Source organism: Hyaena hyaena, unplaced genomic scaffold (assembly GCF_003009895.1).
Source record: "Hyaena hyaena isolate Hyena2069 unplaced genomic scaffold, ASM300989v1 scaffold_57, whole genome shotgun sequence".
Lineage (NCBI taxonomy): Eukaryota > Metazoa > Chordata > Mammalia > Carnivora > Hyaenidae > Hyaena > Hyaena hyaena.
This window is the reverse complement of record NW_024080690.1, coordinates 2,899,529-2,921,726: the sequence shown is the minus strand read 5'-3', so window position 1 is coordinate 2,921,726 and position 22,198 is coordinate 2,899,529. Positions and strand designations below refer to the sequence as shown.

Below are 22,198 nucleotides of genomic sequence, written 5' to 3'. Positions count from 1 at the left end.
ACAGAAAAAAAGAAAATTGTGGAAATGTGTGTGTGTAATGGGAAGCTTTAAGAGTCTATAGTAGTTGCTAGAGAAAACCATGACCTTCTTTTGGCACCCTGGTATTCACTGGGATCTCAGAGTGTTGCCACCATAGTATTTGCTTTGTGGCAATGTAGTATCACTTTGATCCATCTTTAACCACATGCATGAGACACAGTGTAGAATTATCAGAAACATTTCATCAAATGACTGTCATCTAGAATGTGGGTTCCTTAAGAACCACCAGTACAGTGTTATACTGAAACTAAATTATATAAAGAAAAGTTCGCTATTAGGCTTTTGATTCTTCACATTTGACACATGAACTAAGGAGGCAGATGGTACAGTGGAAAAGCAACATACTGGGAATTGGGATCTTGATTTGGTCCTGACCAGTGAGTTATGTCATTTAACTAGAGTATTGTTGTTTGGTTAAGCAACTCCATGGATTGTTTTACATCCTTGTTTATATCTAATCCTGCCAGTTACTAGCTGTGTAACTTTGGGCTTAATATGTTGGTGCCTCACTTTCCTCATCTATAAAATGGTAGCTCTTTGGTAGAATTGTTGTATTAACTTAATCCATGTTAAACATCAGAATAGTACCTGGAACAGAGAAAGTATCCAGTAGTTTATTATTATAGTTATTGTTGCTGTCAGAGGTCATAAGCACAATAATGAAAGGACTCAGGTGCTCATTATTCAGGTTTCATTTACATACCTAATATTTTCTTTTATTGTTAGTATAATTAACTGTATTTTAAAGCCTTTATTTTGTGAAATGAAAGTATTAACTTAAATATATTAAGTATTGTAATTCTTAATCTGAGTAATTAAGAGCTTGATTGAATATTAAGTAGTAGTAGTTATGAGTAGTCATTATTTTAATTAAAAAAAAACCAAAATACACTGCTTTGAAGTTAGTTCATTCTTTTATTTGTCAATGAGTATATGTTATGGATCTTACTCCATAAAATTTCTTCTCACATGTTTGTTATTTCCTTTTCCAGCATGGCAGTAATTTGATAGGTATGTCTGATCTCAATGTTCCTGAGCAGCTTTATCAGTACATGGTTGGAGGCCATAGGCGCTTTCAAGCAGGAATGCACAGGGAGAAGCATAAATCTCCAAGTTATCAAATCAAAGTAAGTCCATGTTAAAGCAACAGATCAAAATTCTGGAAGCTAAGAAGTGAATTTGCAAATAGTATTTTTCTTACCAACATATGTAAATCTGTTAATTTTAAGCATAAGCTAGAAAATGAATTTGTAATAATTCAGAACTCTTTTACATGAATAATTTTTTTTTTTTGATAGGAAGGCGATACCATAAATGTTGATGTAACTTGTCCAGGTGCCACTCTAGCTTTGGCCATGATCTACTTAAAAACCAACAACAGGTATCACATTCCCTGACTCCATTCCTTGCCATGATGTGACTTCTTTTCTGACCTCAGTAGTAAAACTAGATTAATGAGTTTATTTTCCTTGTATAGATTTGCCTGATTTTAATTCTCTCCAGTACTACAAGTTACGTAGATTTTTATCTAGAATCAATATATTTTGCTATTTTAATCTTGGGGCAACATAATTACCAGTTTTATTTTTGTTTTATAGTTGATGTCACTAGTCAACAGATGCCCAAATTCCTTTTCATTAATTTTGCATGTTGTTTGAGGATTGGTTAAGCCAGAAAACCTTAGCATTATTCTATTCTTGGTTACCATTTGTAAGCCTGATTTCTGTTTATTTCAAGAACTTTCCTAATAATCATACTATCTACCTTTCCATCACCCCCAGTAATTAGTGCTGATAGTTGAAAGTAGACAGTTAGCATTTATTTTTTTACATTTTACATAGGAAAGTTGGGTAGGAGACATTAAACCATATTTAAAATTTTAAGTCTTTTAATAAAGTTAAAAAATATCTTAAGATTCAAGAAATTTTTCAGAGTTGTAAATTTCTCCTGTTAGAAAAAGTGAATGTATGCAAAATTAACAAAGTGGTTAAAAACATACACATTCAGGGGCTCCTGGGTGGCTCAGTTGGTTGGGCGTCGGACTTTGGCTCAGGTCATGATCTTGTGGTTTGTGGGTTCAAGCCCTGTGTCAGGATCTGTGCTGACAGCTCAGAGCCTAGAGCCTGCTTTGGATCTGTGTCTCCCTTTCTCTTCCCGCCGCCCCCCCCCCCCCCACTTGTGCTCTGCATCTCTCTGTCTCTCAAAAATAAATAAATGTTGGGGCGCCTGGGTGGCTCAGTTGGTTGAGCGTCCAACTTTGGCTCAAGTCATGATCCTACAATTCGTGGGTTCAAGCCCCATGTCGGGCTGTGTGCTGACAGTTAGCTCAGAGCTTGGAACCTGCTTTGGATTCTGTATCTCCCTCTCTCTCTGATCCTCCCCTGCTCACACTGTCTCTCTCTCTCTCAGAAATAAATAAAAAACATTAAAAAAAATAAATAAATGTAAAAAAATTTTTTTAAAAACATACATATTCATCTATTTGGATGAAGTCAGTGCTTTCTTGGGACTAAAGATATTTCAGTGAACAAAACAAAACTACAAATATGTTCTCGTGAAGCTTATTTCATAGTAGGACAGACATACATAACAAATACTGTATTAGAAGGTATAAAGTACTATGGAAAACAAATAGGGTAGTGGAAGGAGTGCGGAGAAGGGTTTGAAGTCTGTCTTGGGATTCCTGTTATGTTGCCCTCTACGTGAGCAGTAACGCCTTCTTCTCCCCGCCACCCACAGATCCATTGCAGATTGGCTTCGAGCTCCTGACACCATGTATTTGCTGGACTTCGTGAAACCCGAGTTCCTCTTGCTTCGGGTATGGTACTTTGTACTTTTTATTTCTGCTAACACGAGGAGTCTATTTGTGGTTCTCAAGTGTAGCTTGTGAATATAGATGTTTCTACAAGGGAGCCCGTTTACTGTTAATCCATCATGTATATGTAATTGATAGTTTTCTTTTGTAATTTCCCAAATGTACCTTGTAGGAATGCCAGGAAACACAACCATGTTGATATATTATACTAAGAGTTGACATTTTCAGTTTCTTACATTATTCAACAAGCAATAAGTGACTGGGGCTTCGTTACTGTTTTATTTTATATTTTATTATTAAGGATGCAGCATTACTGTTAAGGGTAAAACTAATGACTGTAACTGTTTAACATAATTGCTTACAGTTTTCCCTTTATTCTTTAATGTTTAAACGTGTATGTTTTTAGCATATGAAAGCCTTTAAGTTATATAGAAAGTGCTAAGATTCTTTTCTTTCTGATTTTTCTTTTATGAAGCAAGTTAAAAACATGCTTTTTAAAAAGTTCTCTAAACTTTGATAATAATCAACTCAGTTTTAGTTTTTTCTATGTTAAAATCTAAATCTTCAATTTATTTTAATGAATTTAGCTTAAGTTGATATTGAGTACTGTCTTTTTTGCAAAATTGCCATCAAATGGGAACTGATTTTTACATTAATATTATCATTGTTATATATAATCCATGAACTTTGCCTACTCTGATTAATTTTATCTGTTACATTTTTAAGACACTTGCTCGATGCCTGATTCTGTGGGATGATATTTTACCAAATTCCAAGTGGGTTGACAGCAATGTTCCTCAAGTGAGTATATATATATATATATAGTAAATATTGTCATTGTTAATAGCATAAGTTATGATTTCCTGTGGGATTTTCCAAAACCCTATAAAATACTTTTTAAAATAAAAGCAATATTGATGATTATTTATAGTATTTTTGAAAACAGGAACTTTCAGCTTAAGATTGTGTGCTGACCATAGACCCCAGCTGTGGCCCTAGATCCCAAGAAATTATGGTATTAAAAATGAAATATACAAAAGAAACCTAAGAAAGTACTTTTGACATTTTTACCCTAATTAAGCACACATTTATTTAAGATGCTGTTTTACTTTGTGGCAAGTTTATTTAGATATTGTATATAATAACTAGTTTTAATTACTTTATAGCATATTTATTTAATAAGCCAAACAGTTAAAAATAAGCAGACTCCTATTTAGAATTCCAAATCAGGGGTGCCTGTGTGGCTCAGTCAGTTAATGTCCAGCTTTGGCTCAGGTTGTGATCTCACAGTTCATGAGTTTGAGCCCTCCGTTGGGCTCTGTGCTGACAGCTCAGAGCCTGGAGCCTGTTTCAGATTCTGTGTCTCTCTCTCTTGCTCTTTGTCCCTCCCCCACTTGCACTCTGTCTCTTTCTTAAAAATAAACATTAAAAATTTGGGGGGGGGAGGGATTGAGGGAGGGGGGATGGGCTAAATGGGTAAGGGGCATTAAGGAATCTGCTCCTGAAATCATTGTACTACATGCTAACTAACTTGGTTGTAAATTACTAAATACATTATAAAAATATTTTTTAAAATTCTAAATCAGGTACTGTAACTAAATATTGCCCTTTAATCAACTGTCCATGTCTGATGATCTCAGTTCCTTTCTTTTTTTTTTTTTAAATTTTTTTAATGTTTATTTTTTTTTTTTGTGAGCAACAGAGTGCAAGTGGGGGGTGGGGCAGAGAGATGGAGACACAGAATCTGAAGTAGGCTCAGGAGCTTGAACTCACGAACTATGAGATTATAACCTAAGTCAAAGTTGGATGCTTAACTGACTGAGCTACCCAGGTGCCCCAGTTTGTTTTTATTTATAAAATAAATCTGTTAATCTTCAAGAACATTGTAGTGTTTCTTCCAGTATCTTAATAAGAAAAATTTCAAAATATAGGTTCAAAGAACTTTGTAGAACATCAATATCACCAGTTGGATTTTACAGTTAGTATTTTACTATATGAACTTGTTTAATCATCTATCGCCTTTATCCTCTATCAAATCCATCATTTTTTGATGAATTTCAAAGTTAGTTGCAGACAGTAGTATACTTTTCTTTACATATTTCAGCATATGTATCATTAACTAGAATTCAGTATTTGTTTACATTTTCTTCCTTTTAAGATAAAATTTTATATGTGAAATCCATAAATCTTAAATATACTATTTGATAAGGTTTGACTAATGCATAAGTTCATGGAAACAAATCTCTCTCAGAATGACCAGAAGTGCCCTCCTTCCCTGCCCCCTCAATCTACACTCACCTCCTACCCCCAGAGCAGCTAATTTTCTGATATTTTCTCAAAATAAATTAGTTTGCTTGATGTAGAATTTTATGTTAGTGGAATCACGTACGGTATATATCCTTTCGTATGAGACTTCTTTCACTCAGCCTGATTTGGAGTGTAGCAGTAGCTCATCCTTTTTATTGTTAAGTAGTATTACATTCTGTGAGTAGTCCATTGTTTCTTTTTCTGTTCTCTTATGTTGGATACCTGGGTTGGTTTCAGGTTTTAGCTATTATGAATCAAGCTACTATAAATATTCTTACACAGATATTTTTGTGGACTTGTTTTAATTTCTTTTGGAATTATTGAGGTATAGAGTAGATGATATATTTAGTTTAATAAGAACTGATAGACCTTTTTCTAGAGAGTTTGTACCATTTTACACTTTGTCCAACAATTTATAAAAATCTAGCTACTGCATATCTTGTCAGTATTTGGTGGTATTAGTTTTCTTAATTTTAGCTGTATTGTTAAATATGTAATAATATCTTATTCTCATATTGCATTTCCCTGCTGGCTAATAATGATAGCACCTTTTCATTTGTTTATTGCTCCTTCGTGTATCTTTTTTTGTGAAGTGTCTTTTCATATCATTTGCTCATTTAAAATTTGTGGTGCTGATCTTTTTATTGAACTGCTAGAAGTTTTTCTGGAAACCCCCCCCCCCCCCCCCCCAAAAATATGTTTTGCAAATATTCCTCCCAGTCTGTGGTGGTCTATTCATTTTCTTAGTTATTTTTGATAAGCAGAAGATTAAAACATTTTTTTAATGTTTATTTTTGAGAGAGAGAGAGAGCGGGTACATGCAAGTGAGTGAGTTGGATGGGGGGGCAGAGAGAGAGGGAGACACAGAAGATGAAACAGGCTCCAGGCCCTGAGCTGTCAGCACAAAGCCTGATATGGGGCTTGAACTCATGAACTCCTAAATCATGACCTGAGCCAAAGTTGGATGCTCAACTGGCTGAGCCACTTAGGCGCTGGTATGTCAGTTTTCAAATCATTTAATATTTGTAACTTGAATATTAATGTACAGGTATTCTTGCTTTCTGTCTTGACAGATTATAAGAGAAAATAGTATCTCTCTCAGTGAAATTGAATTGCCTTGCTCAGAGGACTTGAATTTGGAAACTTTGTCGTAAGTCATGAAATGTGTAAATCAAACGAACTCCCCTAGCATCTCATAAATAAATAGAAGTATACTGTGTAGGAGACATGTTCTCCTTGATTGGAATAATTCTGAATCCTCCATGTTTCTAACTGTCACTTATCAGATGTTCAGAGTTGATTTTTTCTTAGTTGTTTGTTTAGGTCTCTCAAGTATAGAGCTCTTGCCCTCAAAAAACAACATCAGAGATTTAACTTATTCCTCTTTTACCCTTTACATTAAAAAAATCTGGCAGTTGTTTTAAAAATTTATCTTCTTAGCTGTGTGAGAAATACATAGACAAGAGGCACACTTTAATCAGTAAGGGCCATATGGTCCTTCTGTTAAAGAAATCTGTTGATTGAGTAGAGGCACAATTGAGCGTTCCCAGAAGAATGAAAACTAGTTTAGAGAGCAGGAATATTTATTATTTTTACCCCAAGATAATAGATATAATGAATTTTAAAGCAAAATAAAGGTAGTATTAAATTTCTTGTAATCTGTTTCCAGGCAGGCACATGTCTACATAATTGCAGGAGCCTGCTTGTCTCTGGGTTTTCGATTTGCGGGCTCTGAAAACTTATCAGCGTTTAACTGTTTGGTAAGAAATATCTTAGTTTACTTTGTTCTGTTTTCTTTTTAAACAATGTGTTGATATGCTTCTTTTAACTTTAGATTTTTTCTTTTGTTTTCCAGCATAAATTTGCAAAAGATTTTATGACTTATTTGTCTGCACCTAATGCTTCTGTAGTAAGTCTTTTTATCATAAGTGATCATTCTCCTTGGGAATAAAATTGAAGTTGAAGAAAAGTCACTGATAATTCAATTACTTATGTGTTGTCAAGTATCTCTGCAACTTCTTCGAGTTTAGAATGAGGGATTTGAGGTTTTGACTCATCTTTGTATTTGTGTTCTGGGATATTAATTAGGGACAAGTATGATGATCCTTGAAGGATGTACATGGTATCATATTCTTGTGAGCGCAAAAACCATATCCTTCACGGATTATTATATGTTATGCCATCCTGTCTCAGGACTGAATATTGGTAACTATTTTTTTAAAAAATTAGTGCTTATTAAAAATGTACTTGGTTTCGAGACATTGTTTCTGTAGTAACAGAAGAGAATAAGATTTAGATTTTATTTTCTGATAAACGCCACACAGATTTATGCAACATTATGTATAATATGAGAAAACTTGAAAATCAAAAAGTCCAAAAGTAGTTAGGTAAATTTCGTTGTGGTGTATCTGTATGTTGTTGTATGATGGAGCTGTCAAACTCATGTTCTCTAAGAATTTTTTATAAGTCAATATCATGTATAGTAACACCCCCATTTCATTTGGAAAAAAATCCATAGATACAGGAAAAGATTTGGGGAAAAGGCCAAAATATTTATTGCAGTTCTCTTTGGCTCTTAGCAGACCAAGGGATTATTATTTCCTTTTTGATACTTTAATTTTTGAATTTTCTACCCTGAACTTGAATTTCATAGAGAAAATAATTTGGTTTTGCAGATTTTTTAAACTAATAAATATTTGTAGTCTGTTTAACAATGGCCAATTTAGATTGATAATAAAGACATGTAAGCACAAGGGTTGTAGTATGCCGTCGTTTTGCATTCCCAGACAGGGCCGTACAACCTGGAGACCTGCCTGAGTGTGGTGCTGCTGTCTCTCGCCATGGTGATGGCCGGCTCGGGGAACCTAAAAGTTTTGCAGCTCTGTCGCTTCCTGCACATGAAAACAGGTGGTGAAATGAACTATGGTTTCCACTTAGCCCATCACATGGCCCTTGGACTTCTCTTTCTGGGAGGAGGAAGGTAAATGAATATGTATTTTTTCCTTAATGAAAAGATCTCGTGAGCAAGAATTAGAGTGACTTACTTTGGTTTTGAAGATGCATGAAAATTTTGGATCCTGACTAGCTGTTAGCTTATCCTGGGGCATAATTACACTTTAAAAGGGCCCTTCTGTAGTGTAGTCCTCATTTTATGCCCTACTCAGTAGTGACCATCCTCACTCTACATTCTCAGGAGAGTCGGTACTCAATTCTTCAGTGTGCCACCTCCCGTTCCCCACTGTTTAATGACTTTACCCTTCTCCTGAGCTGAAAGGTCAGGAACGGTTCGGTCACCAAGTCCTATTAGAGTTTCTTTTTCTTAGTTTTTACCTTCCATGCTCCTTTTCCAGCATCTGTCATTCCTGACCTCCTCATCTTTTTATAAGTCTTCCCCGTAGACTACCATGTAGATCAAGATAGAACTCAGAATCCCTGTTTCTGCCCTGCTCTGCCTTTCCTGTTAACTATTACTTTACTTCTACCCAAAGATAATCACTATTTAGTCTTGTAACACCTTAAACTGGCTTTGCCTGTTTTTGAAATTCAAAATTTTTAAATTCAAAATTTATTGGATAAATACAGTACAGTACTATAGATGTATTTTCTCTTCCTTATGGTTTTCCTAATGTTTTCTTTTCTGTAGCTTACTTTATTATAAGATTACAGCATGCAATATGAATAACACATAAAATATGTGTTAATTGACTGTTTATGTTATCAATAAGGCTTCTAGTCAACAGTTGGCACTTTGTTAAGCTTTGGGGAAGTTATAAGTTATTTATGAATTTTTGACTATGTGGGGAGAGTTGGTACCCCTAATCCTCATATCGTTCAAGGATCAACTGTATCTCTTTAGCTCAAAATTGTTTGTGAGATTCTTCCGTGTTGCATGTAGCAGTGGTTTATTCATGTTTCTGTGCTGTTTAATTCCATTGTATGATTATTCCGCAGTTATTGATCTACTCTGCTCTTGATGGATGTGTTGTTTCTGGCTTGAGGCTCTTAGGAATATTGTTTTACATGTCTTTGATTTTGCTGTGTATGGATCTGTGAGTAGACCTATGAGTGTATTTATATGCTTAACTTTGGTAGATAATGCCGTCAGTGCTCCAAAGTGGTTGTACCATTTTATATACCCGTCAGTGTTGTGTGATGTTCCAGCTCCCCATCCTTTCCAACACTTGGGTAATGTTAGTCTTTTTAATTTTAGCCATCCGGTAGTAGTTGTGGTTTTAATTTCCATTTCTCTGAATAATGGTATTTAGCACCCTTTATATCTTTAATGGCTAACTGGAACTCTTTTGTGATGTCTAAGTCTCCTCTACCCATTTTCATATTGGGTTATGCATTTATTTTAAAATTTTTATTTGTGGTAAAATACACATAACATAAAATTTATCTTTTTACCCATTTCTGAATGTACAGTTCAATAGTAGTGCATTCACATTGTTGTATAACCAATCTTCAGAGCTTTTTCACCTCACAGAACTGAAGCCTTGTCCCGTTTAAACAACAGTTCCTTGTTTTTCCCTTCCCCCGTATTACTGTGAAAATTCTTTTTATTTTATGGTTTTTGTAAACTTAATTTCCTTCCAAAGTAACCCCCTGCATCTCTCATTCTTTCTTTTTAAAAAAACATTTTTTTAAACATGTATTTATTATTGAGAAACAGAGAGAGACAGAGTGTGAGCACGGGAGGGGCAGAGAGAGGGGGAGACACAGAATTCGAAGCAGGCTCCAGGCTCTAGCTGTGAACATAGAGCCCGACGCGGGGTTTGAACCCACTAGTGGTGAGATCATGACCAGAGCCGAAGTTGGATGCTCAACTGACTGAGCCACCCAGGTGCCCCTCATTCTCTCTTTTTTTAAATGTTTATTTTTGGGAGAGAGGGAGAGCATGTGTATGTGTGTGCTACCAAGGGAGGGACAGAGAGAGAGGGAGACAAAGCATCTGAAGTAAGCTCCAAGCTGACTCTGTGCCGATGACACAGAACCCAGTTTGGGACTCAAACTTGCAAACTGTGAGATCATAACCTAAGCTGAAGTTGGATGCTTAACAGACTGAGCCACATAATAAAATATATATGTATATTATCTGAAACAGCATTTTTTTTTAATGTTTATGTTTGAGAGAGAGTCACAGAGCATGATTGAGAGAGGGGCAGAGAGAGAGGGAGGCACAGAATCCGAAACAGGCTTCAGGCTCTGAGCTCACAGCATAGAGCCTGATGTGGGGCTTGAACTCAAACTGAGAGATCATGACCTGAGCCGAAGTCTGATGCTCAACTGACTGAGCCAACCAGAGGCCCCCAACATTGCTTTTTTTTTAATTAATATTTTTATTTACATCCAAATTAGTTAGCATATAGTGCAACAGTGATTTCAAGAGTAGATTCCTTAATGCCCCTTACCCATTTAGCCCATCCCCCATCCTACAACCCCTCTAGTAACCCTCTGTTTGTTCTCCATATTTATGAATCTCATATGTTTTTGTCCCCCTCCCTTTTTTATATTATTTTTGCTTCCCTTCCCTTATGTTCATCTGTTTCGTATCTTAAAGCCCTCATATGAGTGAAATCATATGATACTTGTCTTTCTCTGACTGATAAATTTAACTTAGCATGATACCCTTTAGTTCTATCCATAGCAGTGGTTTTATATGATGTCCGATGTACCATCTTTATTTCAAAATATTTGTAAGAAAAACTTTAGAACTTTAGGCTGATCTGCCTGTTTGCCATGCAGAGTTTGAGCAACAGTAAAATAATATAAGGAAAATTTCAAAAAAATTTAAGAGTATGTGGCCTTTATAAAAGTAAGTTTATAGTATTGATAAGAAAAAAAGCTATTTGTACTTTGAGGAATACTTGTTTATACTATTCATTGTAACTTCCTATGATAACTTTTGCCTTTTTCATTTTGTCTTTCATTCTAAGGAAATGCTCAGGCTTTACAGAAACAGAAAAAAAGTTTGAGACCCTGTATTTTTAAAAATCATGTTTATTATTCTTTAAGCAGGTAATTGTAGAACTGGAGAAGAAGTGGTGTCCTTCATTTGTGACTTTTTCAGTGTCTGTAATCTCTAGGATTGCATTAATGGTCCTTGGTACGGTGGTATTTTATGTTCAGAAACCATGCCTATTAATCCAGGTTTTGAAAGTTAACATTTGTGAGATGTTGCTTTTGCTTTCAATAGTAGATGGTCTTGAAATGGCTTAAAGACTAACTGAAAAGTGAGATGTACAGAGCATTGACACACTTGTATTTATCGAGGCATTTTGTCAGCATGCCTGGCCACGGTGCTCTACTGTACTGATTCTCAAGAAGGCCTTGGAAGTTGGCACAGTATAATTAATAATGTCCTTCACTCTGGCCTTTGTTTTGCAGGTACTCGTTAAGTACATCAAACTCTTCCATTGCTGCTCTCCTCTGTGCCCTTTACCCACACTTCCCAGCGCACAGCACTGACAACCGGTGAGTCTAGGGATTCTGTCTTCACTGTGATCTTTCCAAAGTTCTCCAAGGGATAATTTGTGCTTTGGTTCCATGGACTCATTTCCAAATTACTTTATTTTCTTTTTCAACTTCTTTATCTTCCTGACTAAATCTTTTTAAAAGTTTCTGTAAATATTAGACCAAAAGAGAACTTTGGACAGCTGCTGGACTGATCCATCAGTCTTACACCATTCTTTAATCAGTAGAATGGCTGTAAACCAAGAAGTGGGCCAAACAAACTTATCTTTAGGGAAAAATTCATTAAGCAAAAGATAGTAGTCAACAGAAGCTGAAGGCTTCTGTCCTGTGCTATCTTGTGCTGTAATTGTTTAATTCCAAGAGAGCAATTGGTCTGATTTAGTGGCACTGTCCACTGTCTATATGAATCTCTTTTTTTTCCCTCTTTTACATGAATGCTGAGAATTTTTTTTTAATTTTATTTATTTTGAGACAGAGACAGTGAGTGGAAGCGGAGAAGGGCAGAAGTGTAGGGGAGGGGGAAAGAATCCCAAGCAGGCTTCATGCTGTCAGTGCAGAGCCTGACTCAGGGTTCATTCTCACGAACCATGAGATCATGACCTGAGCTGAAATCAGGGGCAGACGCTTAACTGACTAGTCCATCTAGGCACCTTGCATGCTGAGAAGTTTTGTATGAATGAAATAGAAGGGACATGAAAAGCAAAATGCAGCAAAGAATCAGAAACAAATTAGAAGTGGCATTGAGCCGTACGTAGGACCTCACACACATAGAAAAGGTCTGATAATACAGAAGTTCTGCATTTTAGAGGACAAAGAACCATCAACAGCACTTCAGTTTTTCCCAGAAGTTTCAGGCATAGCTGGTTTCCACTGGATATGGAGGAAGGGAAGAAAATAGCTCCTTATATTCCAGAGACGTCTGCAGTGACCAGTGTATTTAGCTCATCTGCCAAGAAAAGCTTCAAGAGATGGAACATTAATTGTAGTAACTAAACAGTCAAACTATAGCGTAACGTAGTTTGCAGTGATAAATGAAGGTTAGCTATTTTATAAGTGGGCTGATCTGAGGTCCAAACTTTGATGATAGGTAGAGCACAAGAATGTTCTTGTTAAAATAATGCAACTCTGACAAGTAGTTGCTGGTCAACTTAGGAAAGACTTTTTGGATTGTTAAAGCCAGTTATTGGTTAGGGTACAACAGAGAGCTATCCTCCTATATTGCTGGTCAGAGAATAATTTCGTGTAGCTATTTAAACAAAAAAATTTTTTAATGTATGTTTATTTTGGGGAGAGAGACAGAGACAAAGTGGGAGCAGAGGAGGGGCAGAGAGAGAGGGAGACACAGAATCAGAAGCAGGCTCCAGGCTCTGAGCTGTTAGCACAGAGCCTGACGTGGGGCTTGAACTCAGGAACTGTGAGATCATGACCTGAGCCGAAGTCTGATGCTTAACCAGCTGAGCTACCCATGCACCCCCGGTTTAGCTATTTTATTTTATTTTATTTTATTATTTTATTTTATTTCTTAGTTTATTGTCAAGTTGGTTTCTAACTTATTGCTCATCCCAACAAGTGCCCTCCCCCATGCCCATCATCCTCCCTCCTTCCCACCCCCATCAGCCCTCAGTTTGTTCTCAGCATTCAAGAGTCTCTCATGGTTTGCCTCCCTCCCTCTCCCCAACTGTTTTTCCCCTTCTTCTCCCTCATGGTCCTCTGTTAAGTTCCTCCTAATCCACCTATATGTGCAAACATATGGTATCTGTCCTTCTCTGCCTGACTTACTTCGCTCAGCATAACACCCTCAAGTTCCATCCATGTTAAGTTTAGCTATTTTAAACAAAGCAAGTTAGTGATAAGCACCAGGAGCTTTTATGTAACTGATAAATAATCATTTTTTTCTGGCTTTGAGTTGCTTTCAATTCTTATCAATTTATAGGAAAGTGTAGGTTTGGGTGAGAAGAGGGAGGCTATTGTTGTAACTAAAATTTAAAAAGAAAAATTTGAAGTCTCAGTTTATCCTTTTACGGCATCTTAAAATGCCATCTTAAAACCTTTTTTCTGTCTGAATGCTGAAATATAAATTTTAAAGTTTAAAAAAATATTTTTAAAAACTCAGAAAAGCACACAGAAGGAGAAATATTATCGTAATCTCACCCGTTAGTTTTGGTGTCCTAGATTCCTGTATGCATTTGTGTACAAGTATATGTATGTAGAAGAGCCTTCCTTCTCCCTCTTCTACCAATCCTGAAGCCAGAAAACCAAATAGCTAGAAATAAGTCCCTTGGAAGGTAAAAAGATGCCTGTGTGGGGCAGAAAAGGATTATTTGAGACATTTTATAAGTGATGAATTATTTTCATGTTAAGAGAATTTTTACCTCCTTATCTATAAAATGTCTCAGTTGTGAAACTGCATGTAAGGAATTCTGGGACCAAAGATCGTGTGTTTGTAATTTTTTAAAGAGAATCTGTCCCTTACTTTTTAACTGAATCTTGTCGTCCTTTAGGATTGCTGTCATGGGAAGATAGTACCCCAGCTTCTGTTATGGTTTGTGGGGGGGGAGTCACAGCAGCAGGTCGTAGAGCTCACACTGTTGTCCCCTGCTTGTTACCTCCTCCCTGTGCTTTCTGTGGGTAGGTATCATCTCCAGGCTCTGCGGCACCTGTACGTGCTGGCTGCTGAACCCAGGCTCCTGGTGCCTGTGGATGTGGATACAAACATGCCCTGCTATGCCCTCTTAGAAGTGACCTATAAGGTAATTCTTCCTCCTTGCATTTATTTGTAATTTTGCTACCACTGATACAGCTTTGCAACTCAAAATATTTCAAATATGTTGTCCTTTGAAAGATGGCAGTACTGAATTAACCTCTTATGAAAATTGAAGCTTCTAAAATTTGTGTACATCCTGCCGGGCCATTTGGGCTTATTTATAGTCTCAGAGAGTGATATTTTAGAGGTCATCAGTTGCTCTTTTGTCCGTACAGCCTGGCGTTTGGAAATGTCCGTGTTCTAAAGAAGAGTTAATTAGAACTATTCTTAGATTTGTTTGCAGGGTGTTTTAAAGCCCAAGATCATATAGTTGGTGAGAGATCTTTGATTTAGATACACAGATTATATAAGTAAGTCATGTATCTGTCCTTCCTTCATTCAGGATATTATTAAGTACTTTCTGTGTATCAAAACTATGCTAGGCTCTGGGGTGCAAAAATTAAATTGTCATATTCCTTCCGGAACTTCTGCCCATTGGGTGGCCAGGCATGGATGCAGTAAGAATAGAGAGTGGTAATTGGGGGTATGTGTAGAATGCAGGGGGAGCAGAGGAGAAATGACCCATCCAGCTGTTGAGGATTGGGGAAGTTGTCATGGTAGACACAGTGCTTGGGCCACCTGAGCAGGGGCATGTTCCCAGTAGGGAAGACAACGTGTACAAAAGCCCAGAGGCCTCAGAAGTGCACTGCTAGCATGTAAAGTGCAAAGTTCGAAGTGGTTGATATAAGGTGATACAGGTCCGGCAAAGGATTGTACACTTAGCCCTTTAAGACTTGATATCTTACGGCATTTTATGCCATTTGACAATCTGTACAAACTGTGGGGAAGAAGGACAGAGTGGAGATGCTGTTTCTTTGTAGCTTCCCATAACTACATAGTGAACTGTAGCTGTTCTTTTACATTTGTAAAGGGTACTCAGTGGTATGAACAAACCAAAGAAGAATTGATGGCCCCTACCCTTCTTCCAGAACTCCACCTTTTAAAGCAGGTAAGTGCGATGTGATTTAGGGAGATGTATGCAAGGGATCAGTTCAGCTAGAACAGTAGAGCATCAGAGGTAGCTAAGAAAAGCCTCTGCTTTCTCCATCTTCTGTAGGAAATCGGAAAGCAGCCCCAGGAGTTGTCATGAGGAAGAGAGAAAGTCTTTACTTGGAGGTCTTTACTGCTAGGTTAGATGGCCTCAGAACTGGATTCCCAGACACTTATGTCTGGACATGGATCTTGTTAACTTTTCAGTGACTCTTTCTAGCCTAGTTGTTTTCTCTCCTCTGAGAAACATGGGTTTCATTTTGTCAAACTGGCACTTTTTTAGCTTTGGATTGACTGTGTTCACATTTGTCTTGGCAGATTAAAGTAAAAGGGCCACGATACTGGGAACTGCTCATAGATTTAAGCAAGGGAACACAACACTTGAAGTAAGTATATTGAATTTCTTAGATGTATCTGTGAAGTGAATAGAAGTATCTGGGAAGGCAGAAATTGCAGATTATTTCCTGGAATGGTCCTTGTCACCCTTTGATCTCGTTCAGGACAGTATGTAGAGTATATTTTGAATAAAGTGGTCTCTAACTTTGAAACAGAGTTTGTATTAGGAGATGAAGTTTAGAAAACAGTTATGTTTACTCAGTGAGAAACTTGAAGTGACGTAAGTTAGTACGGTAATGGAATTGTCCGTTGTAGCAGTAATGAGAGGGAATCAGTGTAAGAAAGTAAGGCTAGAAAAAAAAATAAGGCTGGCATGTGTGTCATTTTCTACAAAAGGAATTTATAGCCATTGATGTTTGTCAGACCACATCTTTTGCATCTTTTTACCATTCTTTTGTTGGATTGTTCTCATAAAATTAAAATTATGATAGATTGCTTTTGGGTGGAAATAGTCATATGTAAGTAATTTAATGAACAGAGTGTTAATATTGTGTATCAAGTAGCATATAAGTTAGGGGTTTAAACTTCCAGAAAGTTTAACAGGCCCATAAAAATTGTTATGGTTTGGGCCCAACTTATTTTTCCCTTAAACTATCAATATGTTAGCTGTTTTCTATATTGTTCTTTTCAGGTTTGCAGCATTTTTTTTTCCTGCTGCAAACCAGTCAACAGATACTTAGTACTTCCAGTGCCCCACTCATAGTGCTAGAGAGTAAAGGGAATATGAAGAGGTGTCAGATAAAATACTGCCTTTGAAGTTCACGCTTGAGCAGAGCCCCTTCTTACTGAACAAGTTCCATGAACCTCAACACCAAAGAAAAGTAGAACTTTATTTTGGCTTTCTCGTAGGGACTCATTTGCCTTAGACACAGTAAATAATCATATACCTTACTGGAAAATGATAAAGACGTCCTCTCCTCTGACCATGGTGTGGGGAGACATGGTGTTTCCAGCTGAGAACTGTAAATAATATGTCCTATAAAATTTATTCTTGTTTTCTTTCAGATCAATCCTTTCTAAGGATGGGGTTCTGTATGTTAAGCTCAGAGCGGGTCAGCTCTCCTATAAGGAAGATCCAATGGGGTGGCAAAGTTTGTTGGCCCAGACTGTCGCTAACAGGAACTCTGAAGCTCGAGCCTTCAAGGTAGTATTGATTGCCTAAAAGCTCAAGCGTGAGAGGGAATAATTACAAATCCCACTTCTCCACCCAAAGCATGTACTAGTGTGATGACAGTTATGGTACCGTTCAGGCGAATCTGCTCTGTCTCGTTGCTGCAGATTGTCAAGACTGAACGGCCGTGGGTCTGTTGTTTCGTGTGGCAACCGCGGTACAATGTGGGCCACCTGCCAGGACTCTAAGGATGCTTTACATTTAGCAGCAGGGACAGTATATCTCAACACTATAAAAATGTTTAGTTTAATAGTTTTACTTATTAATCTTCACATTGTTAAGACTTGCCTAATTCATGGCAGAAAGAGAGAAATTTTTTTGTAAGGTAGCACTAGTTTCATTTTTAACTCGCATCCCCTGTTTGTTGCTTAAATCTTGGTGACGATAAAGTGATGACAGCTTTATTTTATCAGTTTGCTCTATGATTCTCATAGTACTTGACTGCTAATTCAAGTGTATTTAGAATGAAAAAGTAGTTAATCTCATTGCCTTAGTGGTCAGTGCATATTTTACTCTACACTCCAGACCTCAGATAAGTTCCCCATGCTAGAAATGTGCTCTGCCATCTAACAGTGAAATAAATGTCTCAGCTTAACTGTAGTTTTCAGGAATTCCCTGAGCAAATGTGTTCCTGCTGAAGATCTATCGAGTGGCTGTTTAAAGCAATTGGGACCCCTGGAGGGTAGTTGTAGAGGCAGAAATGTGGCTGGCGTACTGTCTGAGTGGTGATCTGAGGACTGGATTAGCATTCTTTGTGTTCCCTCATAAGGAGATAGTGTTTATTTTAATTGAACACACAGTTCATTTTGAGCCAGTTACTTATGACCGAGCCTTTATGATAGTTCCTAGGGTTTAAATACATGTAGTTGACATCAGTGTATTTTGTTCGGCAGGATTTGCTGGGTTGTCTATGAAATAGTTTTGAAGGATTTTTGAATGCTGTTTAACTTAAGCACTATTGTTTATATAAATTAGAGCCCATCTAAAAGACTCTAATTTATAAAGAAAATAGATAAGTTTACACTTGATTTTGAATTGGGAAATTACATATTGAAAGACATCTCAATTTCCTGCTTGCTGGGAATTCAGAAGTAAAATATAAACCTCAATGGGAAATGGTAATACTTCTTAATACTTTTATATTCCATTTTCAGTCTTGAACCAGGAGTGATATTCTTTTTTTGTCCAATTTTTTTTTTTGTGGTAAAATACAAATAAAATTTGTATCACAGCCTTTTTTAAAGTGTATATAGTTCAGTAGTATCGGTCCATTCACTCTGTCGTGCAGTCACCACTACCATCTGTCTGCAGGGCTCTCTGATTGTGTAAACTGAACCTCTGTACCCATTGAACCCCAGCTCCTTGTTCCTTCTTCCCGGCCCCAGGCACCTGCCATTCTGCTTTCTGTTTCCGAATTTGATTATTCTAGGATCCTCATATAAGTGGAAGTATCCAGTCTTTACCTATTTGTAAGTGGCTTGAGTGGTAGTCTTTTGTCCTTACCTTTTCAGTAACAGTTCTACTTTCTTATTTGTTTTTCAGTTAGTTAATGAAGGAGAGCGGAGAGCCTTTTTGGGGCAAATTTTGTGAGAAAGACTTATTTATTATTGGCCTTTGATAAATCAGTAGCTCATATTTGGCTTGTGCAGAAAAGCTTCTTGTAACTTCTTAGCAGAATAGGTTGGTGAAGCTCTATCAAGTTTATACAGCCTTGGGCTTTATGGGAACATTGTGTGAAAACAATGAGGTAGATTTCTTACAGCTGCATATATTACAATTTGAGCAGTAAGGAAAATAACCTCTGATATCTCACTTATATTTGTTGCTGTTTGTTTTTTAGCCAGAAACAATTTCAGCATTCACTTCTGATCCAGCACTTCTGTCATTTGCTGAATATTTCTGCAAACCAACTGTGAACATGGGTCAGGTATGTATCATATGTTTTGCTTAGCTGTTAGACTGTAATTTGTCACTGTTTGAGGACACCACTGTAAAGCTCTGTAACATCTGGACCTGTCTTTGGGATTGATGATATACCTCAGGTACGTTGGATGATTTTTGCTTGGCAAATACGCATTTTTTCATAGACTAAAACTATTAAATTCGGTAATTTCCCACCTTGATAGAAGAAACAACATAAAATTTCTTTTTTTTCCTTTTTTAATTTTCTTTTATTTAAAAAAATTTTCTATCTAAATTTTAGTTAACATACAGTGCAATATTAGTTTCAGGAGTAGAATTCAGTGATTCATCACTACGTACATCATCACCAGTACCCTCCTTAATACCCATCACCCTCCTCGCCTGTTCCCACCCACCTCCCTCCATCAACGCTCAGTTTGTTCTCTGTTGTTAAGGGTGTCTTGTGTTTGTTTCCTTTTTCTTCTTTTTTCTCCCCTTTCCCATATGTTCATCTGTTTTGTTTCTTAAATTCCACATATGAGTGAAATCATATGGTATTTGTCTTTGATTGACTTATATCGCTTAGCATAGTACAATTAGCTCCATCCATGTCATTGCAAATGGCAAGACTTCATTCTTTTTGATGGCTGAATAATATTCCTCTGTGTGTGTGTGTGTGTGTGTGTGTGTGTGTGTGTAAGTAAAGCAACTTAAAATTTCTAAGACAGTAATTTCAATAGGTGATATTTTCTTACGTGCATTCTTGTACTGATTGCTATTTTCAGTGTTTCTTACCTTTCTCTTACATATTCTTATTATTCCTCTGTATTTTATGACACGTTTTTCTGTTGGTCAGAAAACTGTTGTTCTCTTAGGAATTCAAAGGTGCCCAGTGGATATGTTATTTAATCTTTCATTGCAGATGGCAAAGCTTGGATGTAGGAATTTGCTATCTGGGACTGGTGGCCTGTTGCCTATAAGTGCATGTGGCTCTGGGAAAATTTTTAACCTTCCAAGATGCAGTTTCCTCATTTCAAAAAGTAGGATTATGGTAGAACCGACCTTACATTGTTGATTTGAGGGTCAAATGAGATAACTTAAATCTCTTTAACATATTGAGTCTGTACTATTTACTGGATACTTTGCTCAGTACTTTATGTAACTTTCTCATTTTTCTGACTCTGAGGGTAGGTACTTTATCATTCCTGGTTTACAGATGAAGAAATCCCACTCAGAGATCTCACATGCCCGAGACCACACAGCTAGGAAGGGCTGGGCATGCACTCGAGGCCACAGGACTCTGCTGGAAGTCTGTGCTTGCCCTTGAGCCTGGGTGGATTTGGCCGTGGCTTGTTCCATGCCTGTTCTGCTCAGTGTTTCTGCTGCATCTGTGGATGCTGGGTTTTCTTTCTGGATCTTGCTCTTGCCAGCCTAACCCAGGGCGTCTCTCCATGGTTTCCTGTTTGCTCATTTACCCCTGCTGATCCTTCCTCTCCTCACAGTACTTATATCCATAACTGTCCTTTGGGACTTTATTGTATTTTATTGGTGTTTAGTGTTGCATTCACTATGATTTTATAAAGAGATAGCTCTTTTATCCTATGTCATTGACTGCAGCGCTGAAGAATGGGCCATAGTAGTTGGGATACAATCTTGAATTGATTTTGGAATGTACCTTGATGTGCTCTAAAACGTTTCTGATTTTCCACAGAAACAGGAAATTCTGGATCTGTTTTCTTCAGTACTCTATGAGTGTGTCACTCAGGAGACCCCAGAGATGTTGCCTGCATACATAGCAATGGATCAGGTATGGCCAAAATACGTTCTAATTCTGGTGAGATTTATACTGTATTGTAAGTAACATAACTGAAGAACGAGGTAAGGTTCCCTATGTGTCCCATCTTTTTGGTTTCTCATTTGCTTTTAGAAATTCACAAAAGGGAAGCCCTATAAAATTTGAAAGCTCTATATATAGCAAACAAAGCTTAGAATTGATGACAGAAATGCCCCTTAGTGGGCTGTCTTACTCTTCGGTCCTCGTTCTTCCCTTTTTTCCTCTTCCCCTGATTAGCAGGGGAAGAGAACATTTCCCCGCTTTCTCCCCCAGCATCCTTGGGTGGTCTCTTACCTCCTTCCTCACAAAGCCTCTTCATGGAAAGAATATGCCAGTGAACAGGAAGTGAACAAATAATGCCCTAGTGATGGCAGTAATGTGAAATTATGCCTGGGTGATTCACCTTGCAAGAGGTTATGGGATCAGTATGTAGTAATTTAGGAAACTGGAGTTCACTTTTAACTTTCTTTTGTGTTACTGCTGTTTTAAAAGAGCCTAAAAGTTGTAATGTAGAAAACAATGCTTAATAATGTCCCTAAACGATCAGACCAATTTATCAGTTTAGGTTACTTATGTCATATGACTTTCAGACCCAAAATTACAGTTAAGCTAAGCCAGTAGTTTTTTTTTTTTTTTTTTTTTTAACTTGGCTTAAATTCATATGAGGAATCTTAAAAATACAGATCTTCAAATCCCATTCTATGTCATCTACTGAATCAGAATTTCTGGGATGAGGTCCAGGTCTGTGTTTTTAAACAATTCTTTAAGTGAATATGATGTGATGAATTCACAGATAAGTATTTGGGACTCAGTGTTTAAAGCCAAAGGAAATAATCTGTAACGACAAAATACATTTAGGGAAACTGACATCTAGGCAGGGGATAATTCCCTAAAACCTGCAAATCACATTCTGTTAAGTAATATTCTTAATTAAAAGGCACCTTCTAATATAACCAGATGGGCCCAGAATGACATTATTGTCTGGTGTCTGTCCACATTTTTTAATTGAAAAGTATGATTATATGATACCCACACTGACACTGCTTTCTCACAGCACCTCTGTGTATAGCAGCCAAGTAATGAGTTGTGCATTCCCTTTTTATGCTCTGAACCGTTATCCATTCACAGTCGTGGGCAGGTATCTACAGATCTCTGCTGCTTGCAGCCATGGTGGCTTTGCAGATGGGTCCCAAGAGCAGTATTATTCGTAGTAGTGGGTTTGCCTTCTGAGCCCTGGGATCCCTGACCTGATCCTGGCCAAGTCATTGTACCCACTGGCAGCAGACCTGGGGGCTTTTCATTTTTCAGAGCTATTGAGGCAAAAATGAGCTCATTTTCCATTGTTGCTTTTACCTGAAAGCTATTTATGTGGGGATTGTATTGAAGAGAGTAGACGTGTATCTGCACCCAGTGGAGGGCTCTTCTGTGGGGCAGATGGCATCAAAGCATGAAATGGATTCCCCTCTA

The 22,198-nt window shown here is 37.3% G+C and overlaps 1 protein-coding gene across 2 annotated transcripts in view; it reads left to right on the top strand.

The window, feature by feature from the left end:
- The window catches only part of ANAPC1 (anaphase promoting complex subunit 1), a 94,236-nt gene that overhangs the window by 59,878 nt on the left and 12,160 nt on the right, over window positions 1–22,198 (top strand). For both annotated transcript variants that reach the window (XM_039231746.1, XM_039231747.1), the window contains 15 exons: window positions 1,032–1,166; window positions 1,338–1,420; window positions 2,779–2,857; window positions 3,581–3,655; window positions 6,235–6,311; window positions 6,831–6,921; window positions 7,017–7,070; window positions 7,948–8,141; window positions 11,549–11,635; window positions 14,268–14,385; window positions 15,310–15,387; window positions 15,747–15,814; window positions 16,830–16,968; window positions 18,836–18,922; window positions 20,609–20,704. In XM_039231746.1, coding sequence (XP_039087677.1) covers window positions 1,032–1,166; window positions 1,338–1,420; window positions 2,779–2,857; window positions 3,581–3,655; window positions 6,235–6,311; window positions 6,831–6,921; window positions 7,017–7,070; window positions 7,948–8,141; window positions 11,549–11,635; window positions 14,268–14,385; window positions 15,310–15,387; window positions 15,747–15,814; window positions 16,830–16,968; window positions 18,836–18,922; window positions 20,609–20,704 — 1,461 coding nt within the window. The remainder of the gene's footprint in view (window positions 1–1,031; window positions 1,167–1,337; window positions 1,421–2,778; window positions 2,858–3,580; window positions 3,656–6,234; window positions 6,312–6,830; window positions 6,922–7,016; window positions 7,071–7,947; window positions 8,142–11,548; window positions 11,636–14,267; window positions 14,386–15,309; window positions 15,388–15,746; window positions 15,815–16,829; window positions 16,969–18,835; window positions 18,923–20,608; window positions 20,705–22,198) is intronic.